This window comes from Capronia epimyces, assembly GCF_000585565.1.
Source record: "Capronia epimyces CBS 606.96 chromosome Unknown aczIQ-supercont1.3, whole genome shotgun sequence".
Taxonomy (NCBI): Eukaryota; Fungi; Ascomycota; class Eurotiomycetes; order Chaetothyriales; family Herpotrichiellaceae; genus Capronia; species Capronia epimyces.
The window spans coordinates 2,474,423-2,498,808 of record NW_006912906.1 but is presented as its reverse complement, the minus strand read 5'-3'; the positions used below and the strand labels follow the sequence as shown (position 1 = coordinate 2,498,808).

Below are 24,386 nucleotides of genomic sequence, written 5' to 3'. Positions count from 1 at the left end.
TACATACTCCTACTGGCACCTACATAACTGGACACGGGAGACTTCCGTCGCTGGCCTTATACATACTACATAGTACATACATACCTGTCCTCCATACGGAGTACACTACGGAGCACTCTGGATGGCGACTGTGTGCCCAGTCAGTCCTGGCGCATCGGCAGATTGTCCGAAGGGCATGATTAGGCTAAGATGTCAGGTCTGCTGGGGAGCCCGAGGCTAAGCAGGCCAACCAGATGGATCTCCGAGGCCGAATACGGGCCGGACGGTGGTCAGAGCCCCTATGCCAGTTGGACGCCTATACTGTTATGATTGGACGCCTATACTGTTATGATGTTGAGTTGTACGGTGTACAGAGGACAGTACATACGGGTTGCTTACCTCGGCCTGGACAAACAAACAGTTCACCTACACTCTACATACAGTATAGCATCTCGTCACTGGTCACTGGTCACGGTCACGCTTTCGTTCCGGCGTCCCTCATAGCCTGGCCACACGCAAAGAATATCAGCACCATCACCATCACCATCTGTGTCGCCCTCTGTGCCAAACAGTCGGGAGCCGTACAGGATCAGTGCCGGTCCGCCTGAGCAGCTGTAATCACAGTCACCGACATGTCCTCGCCTCCAACCAAGGTCTGGGAACACCCGGACATCTCATCCACCCAGATCGAGTCCTTTCGCAAACTCGCCAATGAACGACACGGTCTGAACCTGAGTAAGCTCAATCACTGCCAATCAGCTTCTTCCCCCTCCCCCCAAGCAAGGGACTCCTTAGGGATGCTTCAAGCTGTAACCATGTACTGACCTGACCACCTGCCTCGTGTCTACTGTAGGAGACTATCATGATCTCTGGCGCTGGTCGACCGAGAAGGAGAGCCTTAATGATTTCTGGCTGCTGTTGTGGGAGTTCACCCAGGTCCGGGCATCGGTCCATCCGACCTACGCCATCACCGCCTCCGAGACCAGCAGGCTCACACCCACGCCGACGTGGTTCCCCGAAGCCAGGCTGAACTTCGCCCAAAACATTCTGGAAAGCGCCTACGCGCCGGCCGACCACAGCGCGACGCCCGTGCTGACCGCCATCCGCGAGGGCGCCGGCGAGATCGAGCATGTGTCGCTGTCGCAGCTGCGGCGCCGCGTCGGCCGGCTGTCCAACGCCCTGACGCGAGCCGGCGTGCGGAAGCTGGACCGGGTGGCCTTTGTCGGGGCCAACAGCATCGACACCTTTGTGGCCTTGCTGGCCGCGGCCGCCATCGGCGCCACCTTCACCTGCTGTTCCCCGGAGATGGGCGAGAAGGGCATTCTGGACCGCTTCCTGCAAGTCAAGCCCAAGGTGTTGTTCGCCGACGACTGGGTGCTGTACAACGGCAAACGCATTCCGTGCCTGGAAAAGGCCAAGAAGGTGGCCGTCCGTCTCCGGCGCGATGCTGGCCTGCAGGATCTGATCGTGGTGCCCCGGTTCGGCGGTGACAGTCTCAACCTCAACCGAGCCCAGTCCGATTCCTCCTTCCACACCCTCGACTCGTTCACCGCCGGAGCGCCGGACGACCTCACGTTTGCTCAGCTGGAGTTCGCGCACCCGCTCGTCGTCGTCTACTCGTCCGGAACCACCGGCCAGCCCAAATGTCTGGTGCACACTCTGGGCGGTGTCCTGCTCAAGCAGAAGGTGGAGCAAATCCTCGGCATCGACATGACCCGAAGCAGCGTCTACCTGCAATACACGACGGTAAGTGAAGCGACTCAGAGGGGATGAGGAGTAACTATGACTATGACTATGACTGTCCTGTCCTGTCCCTGTGACCGTGTACGTGCCTGTGCTGACTACAGTAATCACGGCAGACCAACTGGATCATGTACCTCTACTCGGTGTCGGGCTTGCTGAGCGGTGCACGCTCGATCCTGTACGACGGATCGCCGGTCAAGCCCAGTCCGCTCATTCTACTTCAGATCCTCGCCGCTCAGCGCGTGACGCACTTTGGCACCAGTGCCCATTATCTCTCTCTGCTGGAACAGGCCGGCATCTCGAAACGAGACTTGCCGGCCGGCCTCGACGCCTTGAAAGTCATCACCAGTACCGGCTCCGTGCTGACCGAGCCCCAATACTACTGGGTGTACAAGACTTTCGGCCCCGTTCAACTCAGCAGCATCGCAGGGGGCACGGACATTGCAGGAGCCTGTAAGCCAACGCCCAAGCACGACGCAATGACCCCGTCGCTGTGTGATTTGTGAACTGTGAACTGTGAACTGACAAGATATTGCAACAGTCGTCCATGGCACGCCCAGTCTGCCCATCTATGCCGGCTGGTGCCAGGCACGCGCACTGGGCATGAAGGTGCAGATCTTCTCGGACGACGGCGAGCCGATCGAAGCCACCGGCGAGCCCGGCGAGCTGGTGTGCACGGCGCCATTTCCGTCCCAGCCGGCCTTCTTCTGGGGCGACGAGGGCGGCAAGCGATATAAGGCTGCATACTTTGAGAGATTTCCAGGTGAATATGCGAAGCACCAGCACAAGCACAGACACCAACACTTCAATCCCACTCCCACTCCCACTCCCACTCCTACTCCCAATCTCACTCCTACTCCCACTCTCACCGATATCGATTGCGAACACGCAACGCAGTTCCCCTTCCCTTCCGGGGGCTAGGCTGACCATCCCGTCCGTGTACAGGTATTTGGCATCAAGGCGACTATATTCGCATGGACCCGGCCACCCAGGGCATCGCGTTCCTTGGGCGCAGCGACGGCGTCTTGAACCCATCCGGTGAGTGTTCCCTGTTCCCTGTTGGGTTGTGTTGTGTTGTGTGGCTTTCGAAGCCCTCCGCTCCATCTTCCCCGTCTCTTCTGGCTGCCAGCGACCAACCCAACACCAATCAACACCATACCAGGATTTATGTACTATGACTGTGACTGTGACGGTGACTGTGACTGTGACGGTGACGGTGACTGTGACTGTGACTGTGACGGTGACTGTGACTGTGACTGTGACGGTGACTGTGACTGTGACTGTGACTGTGACGGTGACTGTGACTGTGACTGTGATGTGAGATATGATATGATATTCGAATGCTGACTAGACCATCTCTCGACGCCAGGTGTCCGATTCGGCAGTGCCGAGATCTACAACACGCTCAACATCTTCAGCTCGATCGAAGACAGTCTGTGCGTGGGCCAGCGGCGGCCGCAGGATCGCGACGAGCGAGTCCTCCTCTTCGTCAAGATGAAGCCTGGCCACACTCTCGACCACAAGCTCAAGAAGGCCATCGAGACGCGCATCCGCCAGGACCTGAGTCCGCGGCACGTGCCCAAGTTCATCTTCGAGACGCCCGACATTCCCATCACCGTCAATGGCAAGAAGACCGAATTGCCGGTCAAGAAGATCGTGTCGGGCCAGTCCATCACCCCGAGCTCCACCATTGCCAACCCGGCCTCGTTGAAGTGGTATGAGCAGTTTGCTAGGCTGGATGGTGATGGTGTGGGTGGCGCAAAGGTTGCCAGTAAGCTGTAGACTACGATAGTGAGAGATAGGGCAGACCCGATCCCGAGTCAGGAGAGCGACCTCCAGTTATGTGGCGATCAGGCTATAGGACACGCACCAGTGAGGGAGCGACCTCCAGTTGTATGGCGATCAGGCAACAGGAGACGTACTAGCGAGGGCTACGGTCCCTCAATCGGCCGTATATTCATTGTCTTGGGGACACGAGTTGGCCATGTCGACGGTCGCATTAGTATTAGTATCAGTATTAGTATTACCAAGGCCATTTTGTGTACATTTTATACGGTGCCCTAGATTAGTGGGGAAGAGACATTGCCATTGCCATTGCCATACTCCAGAGTCCTCTCTTCATCTCCCTTTCTCCCTCTCACTCTCCCTCTCTCTCCCTCTCTCATACACACAATATTTGCCTTTACTCCCTCCGTCCCTCACACACACACACTCTATTTGCCCTTACTCCTACACGAACAAAGTCAGCTTGACAGTACGAGGCTGAAGGTGGCCAGGCAGCAAATGCCGACGAACTGGACTGGACTGGACTTACAACAAGAATGCCTGCAGTCTCCAGCACGATCTTCTGCCACTCCAAAAACAGTGAGCCTTCTTTGTAGTCGTCGAGGTCTAGGTCCATGTAACCCTCGGCGGCGTGTTGGCGGGACACGACGCCGAAACCGCGACCTGTATGTAGAATAGAATGCGTCAGAGTCAGATTCAGTCACACGCAGTTCAGCAGGTCAGTGCCAGCTGGACGAGAGACAAGACTCGGAACCAGCAGCGAGTCAAATCAAGGCAAGGCAAGGCAAGGCAAGGCAAGGCAAGTCAAGTCAAGGCAAGGCAAGGCAAGGCAAGAATCAAAAGAGGAGAGTAAAGGAGACGAGAGGAAAGGAGAAGAGAAGAGAGGAGAGGAGAGGAGAAATCGGGGTTCACGCACCATTAATGGCCTGGTCGCTTCCAATCAGCAGCATGGCTCGCACGCAGTCTTCCACCAAGGCAAAGCCTACCCCCTTGTTGTCCAGATACTCCTGCACGACGGCGGGCAGGATGGGTGTCCGGATATACCTGGCCGAAAGACGGAGTGTGTTAGAACGAGACTGACTGGTGTGTCTTGTGTCTTGTACTCTACTGCGTCACTTACCAAGGAGCGACCAAATTGACGCGAATATTCTCCTTCCACGACGTGCGTCGCAGACTCCTCATCAGCCCTCGCACGCCGAACTTGGACGAATTGTACTGGATCGACCCGGGCAGATCGACGTAGCCGGCCAGACTGGACTTGAGGATGAGACAGCGGTCGCGCCCGGCTTCGACGGGCTGTCGGCGGAAGTAGTGGATGGCCAGCTTGGTCGTGTACAGCACGCCGGTGAGATTGATCTCCATGGTCTTCAGATTCGGCTTCTGGGGCGGCCCGGTGGGATCTGGGGACCAGGTTGTGCGTTAGCCTATGCAGTAACAAGGAGTGTCTGGGTTACGGTTGATACTAAGTAACAAGGAGTTGTTTTTGATTGCGGTTGATACACTGTAACAAGAAGTTGTTTGGTTGCGGTTGATACACTGTACTGTACTGGACGCACAAGACAGGTACGTATATACATACCTTCCAGCGTGAACATGTCGTCCTGTCCCACGATCCCGGCATTCGCAATCACAATGTCCAGACTCTTATGCGGCGAGTTCTGCACCGCGGCCTCGAACGCGCTGACCTGCTGGTCCCAATTGGTGACGTCGCATTTGACGAATTGCCCAGACCTGGATGGAGGGGGAGGCAGTGTTAGTATTGGAGAGACTGGAACCGGAACCACAACCACAACCACGGTGAAACAGTGAGGGGAGAAATCCAGACTAGCAAAAGGAGATGTGAAAGGACCAGGGACAAGCACAGTGGCAAGTACCAGGCATAAGCATAGGCACAAGCATAGGCATAGGCATGCTAAGATGCGACCAGGACAGGTAACCGAGAAGTACATACCCCTTGAGTTGGGCGACGGTCTCATTGCCCAACGACTCGTTCAGATCGACGACGGTGACATAGGCGCTAACAACGAGAACGGGCGATCAGTCAGGAAAGATTCTCTTCTCCTTTGTGGTGACAGTGACAGTGACCCCGATCATGGTGAGGATGAGGAGCGGCAGATTCCCCTCGACTCAGACTCGAGTTCCGCCTCAACTGCCTTTGGCTTGCTTACCCAGCTTTGGCAAATGCTTCCGAATACGCTTTTCCCAGCCCGCTTGCACCTGTACTGGGTCAGCACGATTCTCGAGTGGGCAATCTTGTTTAACTCCAGGGCTGGTTCGTTCCAACTTGTTAGTCGCTGGTCTGGTCCAGTCTGTCCTTACCTCCAGTCACCAGCACCGACTTTCCAGCCAGGCCGTTCAGGTCGACCGAGGCCGGGATCTTGACGGGACCTTGGTCATGGTACTCCGGGACAGACATGATGGGATGGTGTGATCGGCCAAAGGGTATGTTGCTGTTGCTGTTGATGTTGATACAGTACCAAACAAGCGAATAGGTTGACTCGAGGAGTATTTGGCACGTTCTGTTCTTCTACAAAGGAAGATGAATGTAAATGTCAGTATTAGCCTGTTTATGTACGGATACAGTGGGCAGCTTTTTCGCGGGGAAAGGGTAGGCTTAGGCTTAGGCTCAGGATGCGTCGCATAGTCGCATGGTTCTGTATGAGGGTACGTGTGTATGTGTGTATGGACGGATACTGGAGCATTCATCCCACATTCCATGCAAAGACTAAGCCCCGGAAATGCACCCGAACAGCTTAGAGCCGCGGGCCTTAGCATGAGCGACGAGGGTGCTCCGGTCCTAATGGGGTTCGGAGTCTGATGTGAAGCGGATCGGACCTCGGCCGCTCAGCCGATGAGGAGCAGGAGGGATGAGGAGTAGGAGGAACTGAAGGTGGTACAGTATCCGTACATCCTGTATATGCAGTACACAACAATCTAACCCAAGCTGAACTGCCCTATTTTGCCTCCATCACTTGGGTACTAGGTATGTAGATGTAGATACTGACCTACAGTACAGAGTAGGTGACTTCCTATAGTTTCGGTTAAGGCTACGGTTCCAGTTACAGTTACCATTACAGTCCCACTTGCAGTTACCATTACAGTTTACAGTCTGGAGTTATAATTCTCGAAACAGGCTTTTCCTACACCGTATGTAGTGTACACTCATTGTCCACGACCTTCCTTTATTCTTTCCCTGCAGGACCGAAAGTGGGAGGAGATGAGACCGGACAAGGCCTAATAATAAATACTGTCATAGCTAGCAGTAAGAAACACACCAAGGTTCAGACCGGGCCTGCCCGCGGGACAGGTTCAGTACAGTCAGTACAGATTAGGACCCATCAGATACAGATAGATACTAGATATAGAATCCCCCTCCGTCACGCAATTCAGATACATCGACTCCCCACACAACTCAGATACCGATACATCTACTCCCCACGCAGTTCACATACTGGATATACACTCTTTCACACTCACCTCACGGACTCAATGGCGTCGATATCCAAGGCTGACGTCGCCGCCTCATCGTCGCCGTCGCCGTCCTGGAGCCAGGTCGCCGAGGCACAGAAGAAGGTGGACGAACTCTCGAAACAGGTGCTCGCCCTTCCCATCGCCGACCTGCGAGCCATTAAATACCGGCCAGCTGCTCTGCCCGAAGACATTCCTCAGCCGGGTATAGACATCGACATCTCGACCATCGAAGTGCCGGTCCGCGATGGTGCCAAGATCCCACTGCGTGTGTACCGGGCGAAGGCGGCGAGTGCAAACCAGCTGCCCGACTCGGATGGCGCTGTGTTGTTTTTCAACATTCATGGAGGAGGTACGTGACAACCAGCCCGAGCACCGTCACTGCTACCGTGGAGGGCCTCAGGCTCAAGCTTAATCTCGAGGATTGAGGCCACAGCGAGTCTTTAATTTGGCGGTCTTTGTATCCAAGAATCCCCTAGATCACAAGTGTTATGGTGTGATTGTGGTTGACCTGTTGTTGTTGACGCACCCTTTCCTTCCAGGTTGGGTCTTGGGCGTGCCTGAGACCGAAGAGGCCCAGAACCGAATCATCGCCGTGCGGAACAAGGCTGTCGTGGTGAGCGTCGACTATCGCAAGTACGTATCACCAAACTGTTTACATTGTCTGGTCTGGTCCAGTCGTCCGAGGCTGTAGCGACGCTGTGTGATGCCATGGTGCTGGTGCTGTGCTGGTTTTCTCGCTGTTGTCATGTTATGCTAACTAATCCGCGGCCGTGAAGAGCTCCCGAATTCCCATTCCCCGTGCCTCTCGACGATAGCTACGACGTCTTACAATGGGTAAGTGAGTTTGAATCATGTCTTGTCGCAGGTGGTCTATGGAGGGCCTCTTGCTGCCAGGTTTGAGGGAAACATCTGAGGCTTCCCTCATCACAGGAATGTATCTACCGCAAGATTAGAAGAATTGACTGACTAATATTTTGCCCTGTTTCATCTAGTGCCGCCAGAAGGAGAATGCAGTCTCGTTGGGCGTCGACGCCAATAAGATTGTCATCGGTGGTGGTAGCGCTGGAGCAAACCTGGTCAGCATATACCATTGGATATTCTGCTTTTCCATTCGAGCATACACTGACTTGCATACTCGTTACTCCCGGCCCGCCAGACCGCAGCAATCACGCTCAGAGCCCGCGCCCACGACAACCTCTCCGGGATCGTGGGCCAGATCCTCAACATCCCCGTGACATGTCATCCACAGTACTTCCCGAGCGAGCGGTATTCGCATCTGAGCTGGAGCCAGAACGCCGAAGCGCCCGTGGTCGACGCCGCCAGGATGATCTGGTTCTGGAACCACTACCTGTCCGCTTCGGGGGTGGAGGCCGCGGCCGATCCGAGCCTGAGTCCGCTACTGGCGAGCAAGGAGGCTTTGGAAGGACTTCCGCCTGCATGTGAGTTGAGGTTGAGATTGAGATTGTTGATATCGACATGATATCCCCTGTTCCTTTACCTTGAGCTTACCTTGTCTATGTCACGTATGAGCTGACGACATTTCCCACTCAGTGGTGCAAGTCGCAGGGATGGATCCCCTGCGTGACGAAGGCCTGGCTTATGCCGAAGCACTGGGGGCTAGTGGGTAAGTCATGTCACTCCCTGCAGAGCATACATACATTCTTCCTGTATCCAGCCTGTCAAGGGTCAAGTCACACACTGCACTAAACTCCTCTCTCTCCCGCCCAGCGATCAAATAAATCCCACACACACACACACACACACACACACACACACACACACACACACACACACACACACACACAGCAACACCGCTAACGCAGACCTGTGTTATGTACTCTCCAGGGTCTCGGTGACGGTGAAACTCTATCCAGGCGTGCCGCATGCGTTCTACATCCATGCAAATCTCCCAGAGACGACCGAATACTACCAGACCATGGTGGATTGGATCGATCGTGTGGTGGGGGGCGGGAAAACAGCATGATACGGATAGACGGGCTAGACAGAATAGCAAGAACAAATAGATGGTCGGTGGTACTCAGACACTTGGATCTCGACGACTAAAGAGCAGACCAGACCATACCAGACCAAAGACCAGACCAAGTAGAGCAGAACAGAACAGAACAGATGACATGACATGACATTATATGCTCCTAGACACTCCAACCCTTCAACCCAACCTTCAACCCGTAAGAGGCCCAGAAAGTAACATGCATATACATGTACTTTGTAAGGTAATGCAGTCAAGGGCCGATACGATACGATGGATTGGATTGTATACCCATCCGCCCTAGAGTACGTACATACAGTACAGACAGAATATGTATGATTACACCCACATCTACACCCACATTGATAAATACCGTACAGAGGCGCCTGGACAGCGCGCCCCGACATGTTCCAAACCAAGTCTCCCGAGTCATAGTCATACCTAGTCATACTCATCATCGTCGTCGGCATAGCACAGCCACGTCCAGGTCCAGCCAAACAATACAGATATGCACTATGTATATATCCAAGCCTGCAAATCCAGTCTTTGGAACAGGTTCATGACGAGCTCCGACAGGAGTCCACAGTGAGCATGTGACATGGAAACCTGCGCGCAACGCGCAGTACAGTACGCACATATACTGTACTGTATACATAACGGCACCGTCAGTGGTCAGTAACAGTAACACACCTTCCCTTGGCTATTTCTGGGTGTCATGATAACTTGTTCACTGAATCCCCCTAAAGAGTCAATTGACTCGGTGCAATGCACTTGACGTCACTCTCGAGGGCGGCGTCCAGATCAAGATCAAGATTGAGATCAATGTCATCTTTGGACCCGAGCCCGGTGTCGCTCATGACAATGTAGCCGCGAGAGAACTCGCTGGCGTGCCAGGCCACAAGGGGCTCGTAGTTGTAGTCGTCATCAAAGCCAGAATCGGCGGCAGCGGCAGAGGCAGCTGGAGATAGGCTGAGACCGTGTTGTGGCAAGCTGGTGGTTTTGTCTCGGGGCCACCTAGGGGGATGTTGGTCTTGGTCTTGGTCTTGGTTTTGCTCTCGGTCTTGCTCTTGGTCTTGGCCTTCAGCTTCAAGATCGCTCGGGGTGGCGTATGACGTCGAGATGGTTTCGTTCGGGGTCGATTCCTCCAGACCGTCGGATGACACGAGAGAAGGAGGGCGGATCATGTCTGGGTCAAAGAAACTGATCTCACTCCCGGTCCCGGCGATTGAGCCTGGCCCTGGCCCTTGGCTGAGTGTAGCTGAGGTTGTGGTTGTGGTTGTGGTTGACTTGATCTGATTCTCGTTGATGGTGCTTGACTGGATTTGATTCTCATTGGTGCTTGATTGAAGTCGACTCTCGCTGCTGGTGCTTGGACTGGCTCCTCGTCCGAATTCGAATCCGAATCTAGTTGACTGAGATATCGCACCATCACCGTTCGACTCGGGCAGACCTTGGCTATCCAAGCCGACCAGGTGGGAGAGCGAGCCCCCCGAGGCCATCCACTGAGCGATAGATTTCTCCAGAAAGGCAGAGGCCGTCTCGGCCGAGGGATAAGTGGTCCTCATCCGACCAAATACTCCCAGACATTGGCTGAGCCTCCAGAGACTGGCGGGCCGGCCAGTGCCCGTGGGCGACGAGCACTGCTGGAAATAAATCGCCGCCGCCGGCATCAACAGCTGCAGCACGCCGGGCGACATGCAATGCAGCAGGCCGTGGGTTTCCAGCGTGATGAAGGCGTTGCTGACGTCCGTGGCGGACTGCAAGAGCTTGAAGACGGCCGCCGGCCTGTTTATGTTTGGAGCTGCAATGTCGGAGGTTCCGATCCCGGTTCGGATCCCGCCAACGGCAGACTGGGGCTCTGTGGTTGAATTCGAAGGTGAGGCTGAGGCTGAAGGTGAAGAAGGTGAAGGCGAAAGCGAAGGCGAAAGCCGCGAAGAAATCAGCAGATTGAGGGCCGAGGTCGACATGATCTGAAGCTCGATATATCGCGCCAGGACGGTTTTGTCGGTCTGGCCGAAGCTGTGTTTGCGCAGGACATAGTGGGCATGTGTCTTGACCCAGCCAAACAGCCGGTGGTAGCAATAGTCGTAGGTGAGGAGGGGTTTTTGGTGTTGGTTCTGGCGCAAGGCTCCTTTCGAGTCCTGACGCTGTCGAGGCCCCCAGGCCCACGGCCCATGGGCAAAGGTGACGCCCTCGCACCTCGTGATGCAGTCGAGATGCGTATAGAGCTCGTTGTGCGCGATGCACAGCCGGATCAGCTCTTCCTGCACCTCGGCGCTGCGGAGCATGGGGAGCGAGGGAAACGCCTCGGTGATCATGGTCGAGTGGCATCGCACCTCGAAGTCTCGGCGCGACAGCTGGGGAATCTCGGCCGGGTCACTGCCGGACGGGTGCAGAGCTGGCCGCCGGGCCGCCACGGCCAGACGACGGTCTTGAACATAGCAGGCCCACCAGAGTCGACGCCAAATGGCCGCCTGGGGGACCAGTTTCGGTTTGGGCTGCCCTGACCATCCCAGGGAGAGGGAGTCTGAGACGGTGGTGGTGGTGCTGGTGGTGGAGGAGGACGATGACGACTGTAGATGCAGCCAGGCCAGGTCAAGCCATCTCCGGCTCTCGTCCGGCCGGTCAGGGTCTTCCTCGGCGAGACTGACCAGGAGCGATATCTGACAGAGGACCAATTGGTCGTGCTCGTAGTCCATGTGGTATAAAGCCTGTTGACGAGGACGAATTAGTCTAAGCAAAAGAATGCGTACGGTACGGGTAGTATGAATATCGATGCCGTGCCATGGGCTTAGTAGCTAAGGCTCATAGGGGAGGGGGCAGGTAAGGGGGGGGGCTGTTGGTGTTGGTGCTGGTGTTGGACCGACCTTCACCCTCCGAAGCAGGTCGGTGCGGAACCCTTCCCTGGTGCTCCATCCGGCCTGCTTCACCACGTCCTGCTCGACGTAGACCAGGCCAGCGGCGAGGACGGCATGCAACAGCACAAGGCTGACCCGGCGGCGGGGGTCGGGGTCGGGGTCGGAGTCTTGATCCTTGCCGCGGTGGAGCAGAACCGACTCCAGAAAGGCGCGGAGATCAAGCACGGGGAAGAAATAGTGCACATGCTTGATGTACGCGGTCAACAGAGCTTTGATGATGGGATCCTTGGGCACGTCGAACACCCGGATTGCTTGGAGGTAGCGGATCTCCTCGGCCTTGAGATGTGACGGAGACAGTTGGGAATACAATCCAGGCTGAGACTGAGACGTGCTGTCGTCAACGTCCATGTTTATGTTCAGGTTCGTGTTCGTGTTCGTGTTGGTGTCCATGTCCACGTCCACGTCCACGTCCATGGATTCCCCGGCTGCTGCTGGTGAGCTGGAGACAGGGACGGCAACGCCGACTGTGCCGGTGGTGCTGGTGGGCTTTACCAGTCGCGCTCTAACAGCCAACCTCTGTCAGCATCTTCCACCATCACCATACACCGCACTGCTGTCCAGTACAGTACCACAGAGTCTCTCCTCAGCGATACGGTACCTGGACTCCTGAGGGGGAAGGGGGTTTGACGGACCTTTTCGTGCTCCCGTCAATAACACATGCAATCTGGTCCAGTTTGCAGTTGGTGCACTGGTCGCGTTGCCGCTCAATGTCGCACCGCACCTTGCGACGTCGACACTCGATACAAGCGATCTTGCCTCGGGCCCGGATCCTGCTGTCCTTGCATTGCTTCTTGTGGACTTGGACTTGGGCTTGTTCGTGGTGGTGCGAGTGGTGGTGTGGGTGCATCGTCTCGTATGCACCGCTCTGGCCATGTTCATGATCCTGGTCACGGCCATGGCCAGATTGTATCTCTGCTCCCTGCCCAGGCGACATGGCTTGGAGCTTGGAAGGGAGAAAGAAGGATGCTTGAGGGGGTAGTTGAGTTGACTGCAGTGATGTCTATTGGTCTAGACCATACACGCGCCTGATCTAGCCTAGCCTGCCTGGCCCTGGCTCGTCCCCAAATTCCAGAGTACTTACTGTGTAGTGCTAAGTAGTAAGTACTATGTAAGGCGCCTGGAGTTGGAGTTGACAAGGCTTGGAAATATACAGAGTACACAAGAGTTATGGAAGACCAAGACCAATACCAGCCCGCCAACACCAGTCAATCTTCTCCTATCAGATGTCCCTGTACGGACATTCATATGCGTACAAGCACTGTGGAGGGTCTCTGGCCAACGGGTGTTAACTCCTCCTTGTCTGGGGCCCCGGCGACCGGTCACCGAGGAGGAATCAAAAGACTGATTGGGCGGGAAGGCTAGTGTAACTGTTGGCTTAGCCTCAGGGCTTAGGGCCCTTGAGGCCCCTTCGTGATTGCACCGGCCTTCTCACTTGGTACATACGGAGCACAGTGCGAATACTCCTATTCCGCATTAGGCTTCGACTCGGTGGTCAGGCCGAGGGCGAGGGTGAGCGGTCAATGTTAATGGTCAATGTTGATTTTCCCCGGACCGTAGTTCGGACCGCGGCCAAAGTCAGCTCCATCTCCTATCTCCGGCTGCTGTTGCCGTTGCCGTAGGTGTTGCTGTCTTCACCCATGAATGGTCCATGCCTTTCGACCCATCGTGTACAAGTACAAGGCACGAGAGACGAGTCTAGAGTGGTGGACGAGTGAGTGACTGTGACTGTTCTTGGACACAGCATGGATATGGCGCTGGACGTGTGAATGATGACGCCGGGCGAGACCAGGCGGGGAAAACAGATGTTCGGCGTAGGCCGAGGCGACACCACATTTCTCTCGTTTCGATGACGAACAATTAAGATTCAATTGTCCAACTGACAAACAATAAAATATGTACGGAGTAGTCTTGTCAATCATGTCATCTAGTGGGCCTCAATCCGGCATGGCATCTTGGGCACCAGTCCCAGCCCCGGCTCCGGCTCGGGCTGGTTTTAGCGATTGATGGGTAATACGTAGCTCCCCTATGATAGTAGCTGGTAATCAGAAATTAACCAGGGATTCGGATTCACAGCAGTCAGTAGTACTTGCTGTCCTCTGTACAGGTGCTGACAAAGTCAGCATTCAACATCTGTCTCATCGTCTCTGACGCCCAGCTCAGCTTTGCCTCAAGCCATTTTATACAGACAGTACCAGGGCATAGCAGGCATTAATATTGCAAGTGCACACCCGTGGTTCATGGCAGCTACTGGACACGGCGTTGTGATTAGCAAGCCCCCAGTGCTGCTGGGGAGCAATCATAATGTCTGCACCCGTACGACTACTGTTAGGTGACTACATACAATATGTTGGCCTCCTTTGTCATCCAGAATCCTCCTGGCCAAGCTCGGCCAAGTGACCGAGCCCTTAGCCTCCTCAACCAGAGGCCAGAGACCGGGGATCCCCAAACCCCAAACCCCAGAGACAGCACCACCAGAACCACTGATCTGCTGATTCATCCTGGTCCTGCCACGACTAGACAAGGGCAAGGCGACTATTGGCTGACCCCAGGACCCCAGACCCTAGGACTCCACCACAAGCCACTCTCGAGCAATAACCGCGGGTAAAGGGTACAGTTGCACTACTCAGTACTTTGCACGGTACAGTCAAAGAAAGAGATACAGACCTGCAGATACTTTGGTAGTCTGGACAAGAAGGTACCACGGTTGACGCTGAAGATGCGCCCTTGATATTTGGAATATTAAAGGCACCTGCCCTCCGTCCAACGAGGCTGCCTTACCATGTCTTGTTCTTGTGGCTGTCGAGCCTAAGCCTTCCCGCGGTAAAGGGCACTTCTTTCGGTTACCGGTCACGATCAATATCCGTGTTGTATTCATAGCACGTAGAGCCCCAGTACCCAGGACACAGTACGGATATGCTGACATTATCTGGTCTGCTTCACCCGGCCGTTCACCCACCCTGCCGTCTGCCGTCTGCCGTCCACACACCGCACCTTACCTAGGGTTTACCATAAAGCCCTGATTATGGTCCCCAACTTTTGCGGTCGGTCCAACCGACTCGACACATCGGTAGAGACTTCTCCCAATGCCAATCCCTCACGCAGATCCCCCACAGGGCACACACTCTGACCCTTTCGGCCTCGGGCTCGGAGAGGAAGAGCCAACCACAATGATAGAATTGGAATGCACGCTGAGATGGGTGAGATGGTGATCCCTGCACCCTCCACCCTGCACTCTTCCAGCCAATCTTCTCTGACTTAGGGCCGAAATCCGACCTGGGGAAGGAAGGTCTGGTCTGGAGATGTCTGACTCGGAGCTGCTGGGACAGGGCAGTTACTAGTACTGCAACCTGGGGCCCCGGAGGCTTTGGCCCAATCTGGGGTAACCAGACTGCCACCCGGGAGGGAGAGTCCCTTTCGGGCCGCAGCACATATAAGACCAGCCCTGCTCCATCATAGACCACTGCAGGAGTCCGAACCAGGGAAAGTGGACGTTTGTATCCTCGTGAATTGGAGTTGAATTTGAATTTCCCGTCCCCTTTGAACTTGTCGTCTCAATCCTTAGACGCTGCGCAAACCCAGCATAACATGGCCCATCCCGCCTTCGTCCCCAGCTATGTCATTGCCTCGTTTGTCCTCGGCCTGGTTCTGGTAGCATGGAAGCTGCGCAACCTGGGCCGAAGACCCGCGGGCCTGCCACCAGGGCCTCCTACTCTTCCCCTACTGGGAAACCTGCATCAGGTGAGCGAAGTCCCAGGTTCCAGCTTTATCCCCGCCAACTAAGTCGCTGCTAGATGCCAACTTCCAGTGCCCATATACAATTCCGCAAATGGGCCGACGAATATGGGTATGTGACTTCTCCCTATCTTACATCTCCTCCCCAGACTCGGAGTCCCGAGGGGTCAAGGGTCAGGGGCTTCTTCTAGAGAGTCGCGGAGTGAGCCTCCCTATTCCTGGCTAACACCCCCAAAGGCCAGTCTACTCGCTCATATTGGGGACCAAGACCATGATCGTTCTCTCGTCCGATGTTGCCATCAAAGAGCTGCTGGACAAGAGAGGCACCATATACTCGGACCGGCCGGACATGTATCTCAGCCAGACGGTGGCCAGTGGCGGCCATAGACTGGTGGTCATGGTGAGTACCTACACATCTACCTAACGCCTTCCTTGTACGGCACATGAGACATGATTTGGGCCCAAGCCCTTTCCCACCTCGAGACTCCCCATCCTATCTACAAGGTGCACCACGCTGAGCGCAATTCTAATTGCATTGCTTTCGCAGAGATACGGCGACACCTGGCGAATCATCCACAGGCTCATCCACAACATCTTGAACATCAAGGTGGCGGCCAAATACATTCCCTACCAGGACCTGGAGAACAAGTTCATGTTGGAAGGCCTGCTGGACACGCCGGAGAACCTCTTCAACCATTTACGGCGCTTCAGCTTCTCGCTGTCCACCCAGATGATCTTCGGCTACCGCTGTCCTCGATATGACGATCGCCGGCTGGAGGAACTGTTCTACGTGAGTTGGTCTATACCATTTATTGATTTCTCGCTTGTCTGACCGATGGCCCATGTCTATCTGCACAGACCGTCGATGGATGGGGCCAAGTGTCTGAAAGTGGCACCGCCCAACTGGCCGACCTGTATCCGATTCTGCAAAAGCTTCCTGCCTTCCTGCTCCCGGCTGTCAACAAGGCCAAGCACGTCAATAAAGTGGGAACGGCGCTCTACAAGGGATTATGGCTTCAAGCGAAGGAGGATCTTAAGAAAGGGACTGGATTGGTGAGTTCTGCTTCTGCTTCTTTTCTGTTTCTGTCACGACAACGACAACGATAACGAGACCACTCTCACCACTCTCACCGAGTTGAGTTGAGCTGACTCGCTCTAGCCCTGCATCTGCAACGATCTCCTGCTGGCTCAACAGAGCGAGGGCCTGTCCGACGAAGCTGTGGCCTACATCGTCGGCTCGCTGCTCGAGGGCGGATCCGACACCACATCTGCCACCATGTACGGCTTCGTGCAAGCCATGCTAGTCTTCCAAGACGTGCAGAAGAAGGCACAAGAGGAGATTGACCGTGTCGTAGGCAAGTCAGCCCCGGCCATTACACACCACTCCTTCCCAGTCCCAGTCCCACGATAGCCACACAGCCCCTAACCTACATAAGTGAACCCTAACCCTAACCTAACATTTGCTTCCAGGTCCCGACCGTCTACCCACCGTGGACGACTATCCCAACCTCCCCTACATCCGATGCTGTGTCAAGGAGAGTCTACGTTGGATGCCCACCGTCATTCTGGGCGTGCCTCACCGCGTCATGAAGGACGATACCTACAATGGCTGGAAGATCCCCAAAGATTCGACCATCATCAACAATGTCTGGTGAGTTGTTCCCGTCTTCTCTGTCAAGCCTCTCCCTTTCCCTTTCCCTCTCCCTCTCTCTCCCTCTCCTTCTGGTCGTCACTTGTCACACCCTTTCTAGTTATACTTGTTGGCCAATTAGACCCCCGGGAGGAATGATTACTGACTTGGTCCATCTTCCACTCCAGGGGCATCCATATGGATCCCGACCGGTGCCCCGAGCCACGTCGGTTCAACCCGGACCGATTTGCCGGCGACTCGACGACGCTCTATGAATCGGCGCACGGCGAGCCGCTGAAGCGCGACAATTTCAACTTCGGCGCCGGTCGCCGTCTATGTCAGGGCATCCACATCGCCGAGCGATCCCTCTTCCTGGGTCTGTCGCGCATTCTGTGGGGATTCAACCTCAACAAGGCGCTCGACAGTGCCGGGAACCCCATCACGCCCGACATCAACAACCTGATCGGCGGCATCACCGTCCATCCCAAGCCGTTCGAGATCGACATCCAGCCCCGAAGCCCAGAGCGCACCAAGATCATCCGTCAAGCCGTCAAGGACTGTGAAGAGCTGGTTTTCCCTGATTCAGGCCAGTGGAAGAAAGTCCCCGAAGGCATGGTCTTTGGCGCTTGGAAGCCGGCTTGAGATGGAGCTCGGGCTCTCAGGAATTGACAGTATTTGGTACCTATGCTGGTCTCGGCAACGTACTAGCATAGCACTGACATACATTATATAGTGGTGCTGTAGCCAGAGTCTACATACATGGGTATAAACTCTACATGGGTACTGCAGTCGGAGCTGCCCTTTGCAGCAGTCATCAGACACAGGCGTCGAGGGTGTGGTGTGTTGCGTTTTGTATATACAGTTAGTACCATCTACAAACACATGATTGCTCGATATATATCATACATTAGTGTTGACGAACTTGGACTTCAATCAAGGCCTTGGGAGGTACAGTACAGCACAGTACAGTACATAGGAGGCCTAAGGTTTAGCCTAAGGAATAGCTTTTGGGGAGGCCTTAGGTAATAGACATATACTGTATATACATAGGCGCCATAGGTAAGAGGACAAGGCTGAGGCTGGCTACGACTACTTGATCGACAGCCCCAGCCCCAGCCCCTGTTTGGACTTCTAACCCTAACCCTCCCACTTGCAGCGATGCCATCTCACAGGCAGTTGACTCTACGTGTTAGAAATCTGGTGTCTATATCCTAAGAAGGTACGGAGTACGGACACCAAGGTTGGTAGCATTCCTTTTCCTTCCAGCAACGTGAAGATCTAATAGAGATCTAGGCCGGCCCAATTATGGCCAGTGAGTATAGTACAGTACAGTATCTACTACCACACCTTACCACACCCTACCATATAATACTACTCCACCACTTTGGTCTGATCTGGCCAATCCATGGATGGATGACACACTAGTGTACAGTCACAGTAGATTGTTGGCATGGCATCATTATTGTACAGTGTACAGTGAATTGAGCGGGAAGGGAATATTGTTTTGTTTACAGTAACCGCCACTCCACTCCCAACTCGCATGACAGTCGGCCCCCGAGATCAGGTGGTCGATAAGGGGGAGAGAAGATATTGTCCCCCTGACAAAAGGATCCTGCAGGTCTTAAACAGCAAAAGAAGATTTTTGATCGATGGACTGCAGCTATGGATCCTGCTGAAGGACCCAAGTACAGGATGCAATAATGCACTCCCAAGCTTGACGGCCAGCAAGAAATGGAGGGTTCTGAGCTTGACTGGGATATACTTCTATCTCAAGTAACTCGTATGATGTAGATAGGACAGCGGTGTCAGAGCCATTGAAGAAGAGAGGTAAGAATTTAGATTTAGTATAGACAATCACAACAAGTAATAGTATTGAGAGGTATTGTACATGTAGATGATGCCTGCAAGAGAAAGAGAAAGAATAGAACAAGGGAGAGAACCACGGCCACGACTACTATTCTCAACTCTTTACCGCCTGTATATTCGTAAGAACACCTGGCTGCAGCTTCTCCAGCCTCTGGCAGAGCTGGTCCCAGACATAGCTGACCCTCTTTTCATCCTGGGCAATGGGGGCATATTTCTGCACGGCGCCAGCCCGCAGGTAGAGTCCGTGAGTCTCGCGGCCTGCCGATGCCGCCTGCACCACCAGCCGCGCGCCTTCCTCGGCGGTCCGGGCGAAGATCGCCCTGAAGATGCTGAAGAAGACCTTGGGGGCACCAGTCAGATCGCCCGACAGACCTGTTTTGCAGAAGCAGGGATCGAGGGAGTTGATCACGATGGGGTTGGGGTTGGGGTTGTCGGCGTCGATGGGATCGACTATCGCCGAGAGCTTGATGATGATGTAGAGCTGGAACAACTTGGAGAGGTTGTATCTTGGAACCGACAGACAGATTGGTTAGCTTTCCGAGAACACGTTGAGAGCAAATCCAGTGTGGTAGGATAGAATAGCCTTGCTGAGCCCATGGGCAATACAGGCCATAGCCCATAAGCAATCCAGTACAAGGTTGGGAATATAGCTCGGGCACAGGATCGGGATTGAGGTTGGGTAGATAGACAGTCTTACTGATTCATCAAGTTGACATGCGCCTCGTCCTTGAACCAGGCAAAGATGTCCATGTCATCTCCACGGCTCTCCGGGTATTTGGCTATGTCGTACAGGGCGGAGGAGACGGTGGTCATGTGCGGCGTGACTCCGTGCTTCCGCGCCGTCTCCTTCAGCTTCGGGAGCAGCTGCAGCGCGAGCAGAAAGGTGCCGATGTCGTTCACAGCCAGCGTGCGTTCGGTGTCGTAGACGACGGTGTAGCTGGCGACGTGCACCCCCGCGTTGTTGATCACCACATCCAGCCGGGGCAGGGCGTTGGCCTGGTCGACGAAGCGTCGAATCGATGCGGGCGACTCGAGGTCGAGTTCCCACACCGTGATGATGTCCGCACGGCATTTCAGGAGCCTCTCGATTTCCCGCTTGGCCTGCTCGCCCCGGACCGGGCTGCGGCAGCCGAAGATGACCTTGCTGGCGCCCAGGCGGATCATGTGCTGGGCCGTTTCCTTGCCCAGACCTGCATTGGCCCCGGTGATGATGACGGTCTTGGACGTAAAGGAGGCCGAGGGCTTGGGGATTCTGAGCACGAGCTGGGTGTAGAGGAAGTCGCTGAGTGAAGGCATGGTGGCTGAGATTCTCAAAGTAGGGTTGAAGAGCTCCTTCCTTCTCTCACAACGAGAGGGGGGACAGCCTGACTATATAGAATGTAGAATAAGTGGTGAGACTTGTAGATGAGGCTGGGGAAACCTCTCTAATATTTTGGTAGAGGTGAGGATGGATAAATGTCTCGCTGCGACTGACTTCTAGCCTGTAAAGCGTAAGAGAATATAGTTATATATATATACATATGTGCATTTCTTCTCTTCCAAAGCATCCACGCCTTTATCTATCCCCGTGCCCGGATCTCTTTCTCGGAGATAACCATGTCCGCGGACCTATCGAGGCTCCTTCGCCCGTCCGCTGTCCGCTGTCCGCCGTCTCCCTTGGTGCTTGATGTGTGAGGCTGGTATCTCCGTGGACTTAACGGTCACGTGTCCCAGGCAAAACCGACGAGGCTCGTGCCTCACTCAGTTGTCGTCGTTTTCGTCCTTGTCCTCATCGCAAACCTTTACCTTCAGGCGTCTATCTCGGCTGTCCTCCTGCAATTAGAACTAAAACTAAAACTGGAACCCGAACCAGGACGAGAGACCGGGCTAACTAGCCTCGACTCCTTCTCGCAGGACAGGACATGCAATGCCGTCCCAAGGTACTCTGTCGTCTGGTCGGGCCCTAAAGCAGCCTCGTCAGCCTGTTCGGCGCACCCGCATTCCTCTCTCATGTGACCCATGCCGCGCTAGAAAGTGGGTAGACCCAACCAGCCTCAGCCTCTCAACACGATCTGTCCATCCGCTTCTCTTTCAGGCCAAGGCGTGAACGTGAATGCTGACAGGATCCCAGGCTGAAATGTAACCGGGACCAACCTTGTCAGAACTGCATGGCCCGCGGTGAACAGCCCGCCTGCAAGTTCCGCGGAGCGGGATTCAAGAATGAGACTGAGGGCGTGGTCCTTCCCGTCGACCATGACCACCGCGACGCGAATAATGGGAATGGGAGTGGCAATGGGGATGCGATGCGCCAACGGATCGACCACTTGGAGCATCTGGTCAAGAAGCTCATGGCCGAGCGCCAGCAGGGGCATGTGTCGATGTCGGCGTCGTCGCCTAGCACCAATGTCAATGGCGCCTGTACGCCGACTCCCAACCCCAACCCCGCGGTGGGACTGGGACGGGCCCAGTATCCGTACGCTGTGGCGGTGGCATCCGATGCTCAGGATGCGCCGAAGACGGCAATGGATGTGGATGGGGGCCACTCGGTCTATCGCAGTGAGGACGATTTCGATGCTCTGCTGCAAGAGGTGTGTGCTGTGCTGTGCCGTGCTTTTGCTTTTGCTCTTGCTCTTGCTCTTGCTCTTGTTCTTGTTCATCCCGTTCCATGCAGAGAAGATCATCCCCGGTTAACACGAGAGGATTCAGATCAACGAGCTCAAACGAACCTGGAGTCAAGGGCAGGGCCAGGATGACCAGGGTGCTTCCCACTCCCACTTCCAGTTCCGTCCCAACATCTCCCATACAGTTGATGGCACGAGCCTGCTCTTCAGCCAGGTCAAGCCGATCGAACGGGTAGAGATGCTCTCGACACTGCCGCCCAAGCCCGAGGTTGATCGGCTGGTGGCCCAGTTCTTTGACAGGGATACCTTCCCCCTTAGCATCCCTCGTAAGTCCATGTCCACAGCCGATCCACGATGCCAGCGAGCATAAACCTAGTGCTGACCTGTGTCAATGACCAGCAATCCTCCATCAGCCGACGTTCATGCACGAGGTATGAGTGGGTGTGGGCTGTGTTCCTATCCCTGTTCCTGTTTCCGTTCCACTCCTACCTCCCTCTATTCCCATCCAATGTCCATGTCCGCCCGGCTGATCTCGTGCTGTGTCTGTGCCTGTCCGCAGTACAACGAACATTGGAAAGATCCGTCGCGCACCAACCTGATCTGGCTGGGCCTCCTGTTCTCCATTCTCGGCATTACCATGCTCGCGTACCACCAGCACGGCGAGGCCCGTGGGTACGAAGGCCTCTCCGAGTGGCTGTTCCAGCTGTACCGCACGCGGACGGCACAGTGTCTGCTGAGCGGCGACATGGCCAAGTGTCTCCCCTACACGGTCGAGACGTTGCGCTTCAACGCGACCGCGGAGCTGAATCGAAAGGACGACAACCGCCGCGGCCTGTGGATCATGACCGGCGTCGTGGTGCGCGCCGCCATCAACATGGGCTACCACCGCGACCCGGACACGTCACCGTCACCGTCCCCCGGTGTCTCGTTCTCGGTGCTGCAGGCAGAATACCGACGCCGCATCTGGCTGTCCGTGGTCAGCATGGACGACATGGCCTCGTTTCTCGCCGGCTGCCCGCGCACCATGTCGGCCGTTGCCTCAGATACCAAGGAGCCGCGCAACCTGTATGACTGGGAGCTGTCGGAGGAATCTACCGTGCTGCCCCCGTCGCGACCGCTCACCCAGCCGACCCCGACCACGTATCTGATTGTCAAGGCCCGGCTGTTCCAGGCGCTGGGTCGCGTGGCCGACTTCAGCAGCAGCCCGACTTTGGCTTCGTACGAGACCGTGCTCGAGATCGACCGGGCCTTGCATGACGCGTATCAGAGCATTCCTCCACACATGCGGGTGGCACAGGCCCCCGGTGAGGACGAGCATGGGCACGAGGGCGGAGACCACGACAACAGTGCTGCTGGCCAGCCCAAAGCCAAAGTCAAAGCCACTTTCTCCAACCTCAGTCTGCTCGGCATGTACCACAAGGGCATGTGTACGCTGCACCGGCAGTTCCTGGCCCGGGCAAGAGTCGACGCTCGCTTCAGGGTTTCCAGGCAGCGATGTCTCTCATCTGCCTTGGGAATGCTGGCCCTCCAAACCGCCCTGGAGCCCGCCTTTTACGCAATCTGCCACACCCGGCAAATCCTCACTCTCGCCGCCATGATACTGCTGCTGGAGCTGGAATTGAGACGCAAGGCCCCCGAATTGGATGCCGACGCCGACGCCGACGCCTCATCTCCGGAGAGCCGTCTTCTCTTGCAGACTCTGGAGCACTCGTGTGCCTGCTGGGCCGAAATTGTGAGTGCCGGTGCCGGAGATGAGGCAGCTAGGGTCCATCACTTCCTGGTCGGCATGCTCTCGGGCTTTCAGACTAGAGGTAAACCACCTAGATCTGGCAGTAGTGACACCAACACCAACACTGGCAGTAGCAATGGCTTGCACCCCAACACAGACACTCCATCGTCCCAGACAGTATCGGCCGCAACTGCAACACCGGCGGAGATGGAGATTTCAGCATCCAGTCCCAAGTTTTGGTTTGATGCACCTTACGGTTCCGGGGGATTCTCGTTCGAGACGGAGTTGTCGTCTATGGATCTGGATTTTGATTGGGTTCGTTTGTGCCTTCTCATCTCTCCTTTCTTTCGCCTTCTCATTTCTTCCTCACATCGCTCCCTACTCGTCTCTCCTCTCCGATCTTTTTGTCTCTCACTCTGCTGTTATATGTTATACTCACACTGTCCTCTCCCCAACTCTAACTCACAACCGCAGGCGACATGGGACGCCTTCATGGAGGAGGCTGGGGACGAGACCGGCCCTATATACTGAACACCACAATGTCTCCTGGGAGTGGAGTGTACCCCGGCCAACCACCACGAGACACATCATAATGACATCGAGACGAGCACGAGACACATGCATCAAAATGAGATCAAGACCATCATAGTGTCCAGACCATGCCGGCCCATCAATCAAACATCGACCACTCCGTCCGACGGTCCGGTCCACTTCTCTGGCAAAGATGGCTTTAGTCATGGCAATTGAACCAAGCATTGCTGGAGAGCCTCGAGTAGCAGCGGCAGCGACTGCTTGCGCCAGCTAACTGGAAAGGATGCAAGGCCGATTCAGCCCAGCCCAGATCAGCTCAGTATACGAAGAAAGCATCAACGGTTCCTTAGTAGATACCGGAATGCCAACCGCAAGGAAGACCAGAAAAAGTATCCAGATGGCTGGGAGGCAG

The 24,386-nt window shown here is 55.4% G+C and overlaps 7 protein-coding genes across 7 annotated transcripts; 4 read left to right on the top strand and 3 right to left on the bottom strand.

Annotated features, from left to right (window-relative positions):
• Positions 1–611: 611 nt before the first annotated feature.
• Positions 612–3,504, top strand: A1O3_04179 (acetoacetate-CoA ligase; the record flags this gene model as incomplete). The annotated part of the gene is made up of 6 exons (XM_007734309.1): positions 612–714; positions 833–1,725; positions 1,839–2,175; positions 2,264–2,485; positions 2,668–2,760; positions 3,092–3,504. The coding sequence occupies 6 exons, from the start codon at positions 612–614 to the stop codon at positions 3,502–3,504; spliced, it is 2,061 nt and encodes a 686-aa protein (XP_007732499.1).
• A 911-nt stretch (positions 3,505–4,415) lies between these two features.
• Positions 4,416–5,923, bottom strand: A1O3_04178 (uncharacterized protein; the record flags this gene model as incomplete). Its single annotated transcript, XM_007734308.1, has 6 exons — positions 4,416–4,551; positions 4,628–4,907; positions 5,087–5,238; positions 5,459–5,524; positions 5,676–5,724; positions 5,827–5,923. 6 exons carry the CDS (start codon positions 5,921–5,923, stop codon positions 4,416–4,418), a joined length of 780 nt encoding a protein of 259 aa, XP_007732498.1.
• A 1,073-nt stretch (positions 5,924–6,996) lies between these two features.
• A1O3_04177 (uncharacterized protein) lies at positions 6,997–8,606 on the top strand (the record flags this gene model as incomplete). Its single annotated transcript, XM_007734307.1, has 6 exons — positions 6,997–7,327; positions 7,518–7,611; positions 7,755–7,812; positions 7,971–8,054; positions 8,135–8,417; positions 8,530–8,606. The coding sequence occupies 6 exons, from the start codon at positions 6,997–6,999 to the stop codon at positions 8,604–8,606; spliced, it is 927 nt and encodes a 308-aa protein (XP_007732497.1).
• A 1,102-nt stretch (positions 8,607–9,708) lies between these two features.
• Positions 9,709–12,234, bottom strand: A1O3_04176 (uncharacterized protein; the record flags this gene model as incomplete). The annotated part of the gene is made up of 2 exons (XM_007734306.1): positions 9,709–11,679; positions 11,836–12,234. The coding sequence occupies 2 exons, from the start codon at positions 12,232–12,234 to the stop codon at positions 9,709–9,711; spliced, it is 2,370 nt and encodes a 789-aa protein (XP_007732496.1).
• A 3,237-nt stretch (positions 12,235–15,471) lies between these two features.
• A1O3_04175 (uncharacterized protein) lies at positions 15,472–17,890 on the top strand (the record flags this gene model as incomplete). The annotated part of the gene is made up of 8 exons (XM_007734305.1): positions 15,472–15,624; positions 15,678–15,730; positions 15,856–16,018; positions 16,166–16,408; positions 16,477–16,671; positions 16,778–16,964; positions 17,089–17,269; positions 17,437–17,890. 8 exons carry the CDS (start codon positions 15,472–15,474, stop codon positions 17,888–17,890), a joined length of 1,629 nt encoding a protein of 542 aa, XP_007732495.1.
• A 1,318-nt stretch (positions 17,891–19,208) lies between these two features.
• On the bottom strand, positions 19,209–20,410 carry A1O3_04174 (uncharacterized protein; the record flags this gene model as incomplete). The annotated part of the gene is made up of 2 exons (XM_007734304.1): positions 19,209–19,620; positions 19,812–20,410. The coding sequence occupies 2 exons, from the start codon at positions 20,408–20,410 to the stop codon at positions 19,209–19,211; spliced, it is 1,011 nt and encodes a 336-aa protein (XP_007732494.1).
• Positions 20,411–21,261: 851 nt separating this feature from the next.
• On the top strand, positions 21,262–23,974 carry A1O3_04173 (uncharacterized protein; the record flags this gene model as incomplete). Its single annotated transcript, XM_007734303.1, has 5 exons — positions 21,262–21,681; positions 21,800–22,040; positions 22,114–22,145; positions 22,274–23,758; positions 23,918–23,974. The coding sequence occupies 5 exons, from the start codon at positions 21,262–21,264 to the stop codon at positions 23,972–23,974; spliced, it is 2,235 nt and encodes a 744-aa protein (XP_007732493.1).
• Positions 23,975–24,386: the final 412 nt, after the last annotated feature.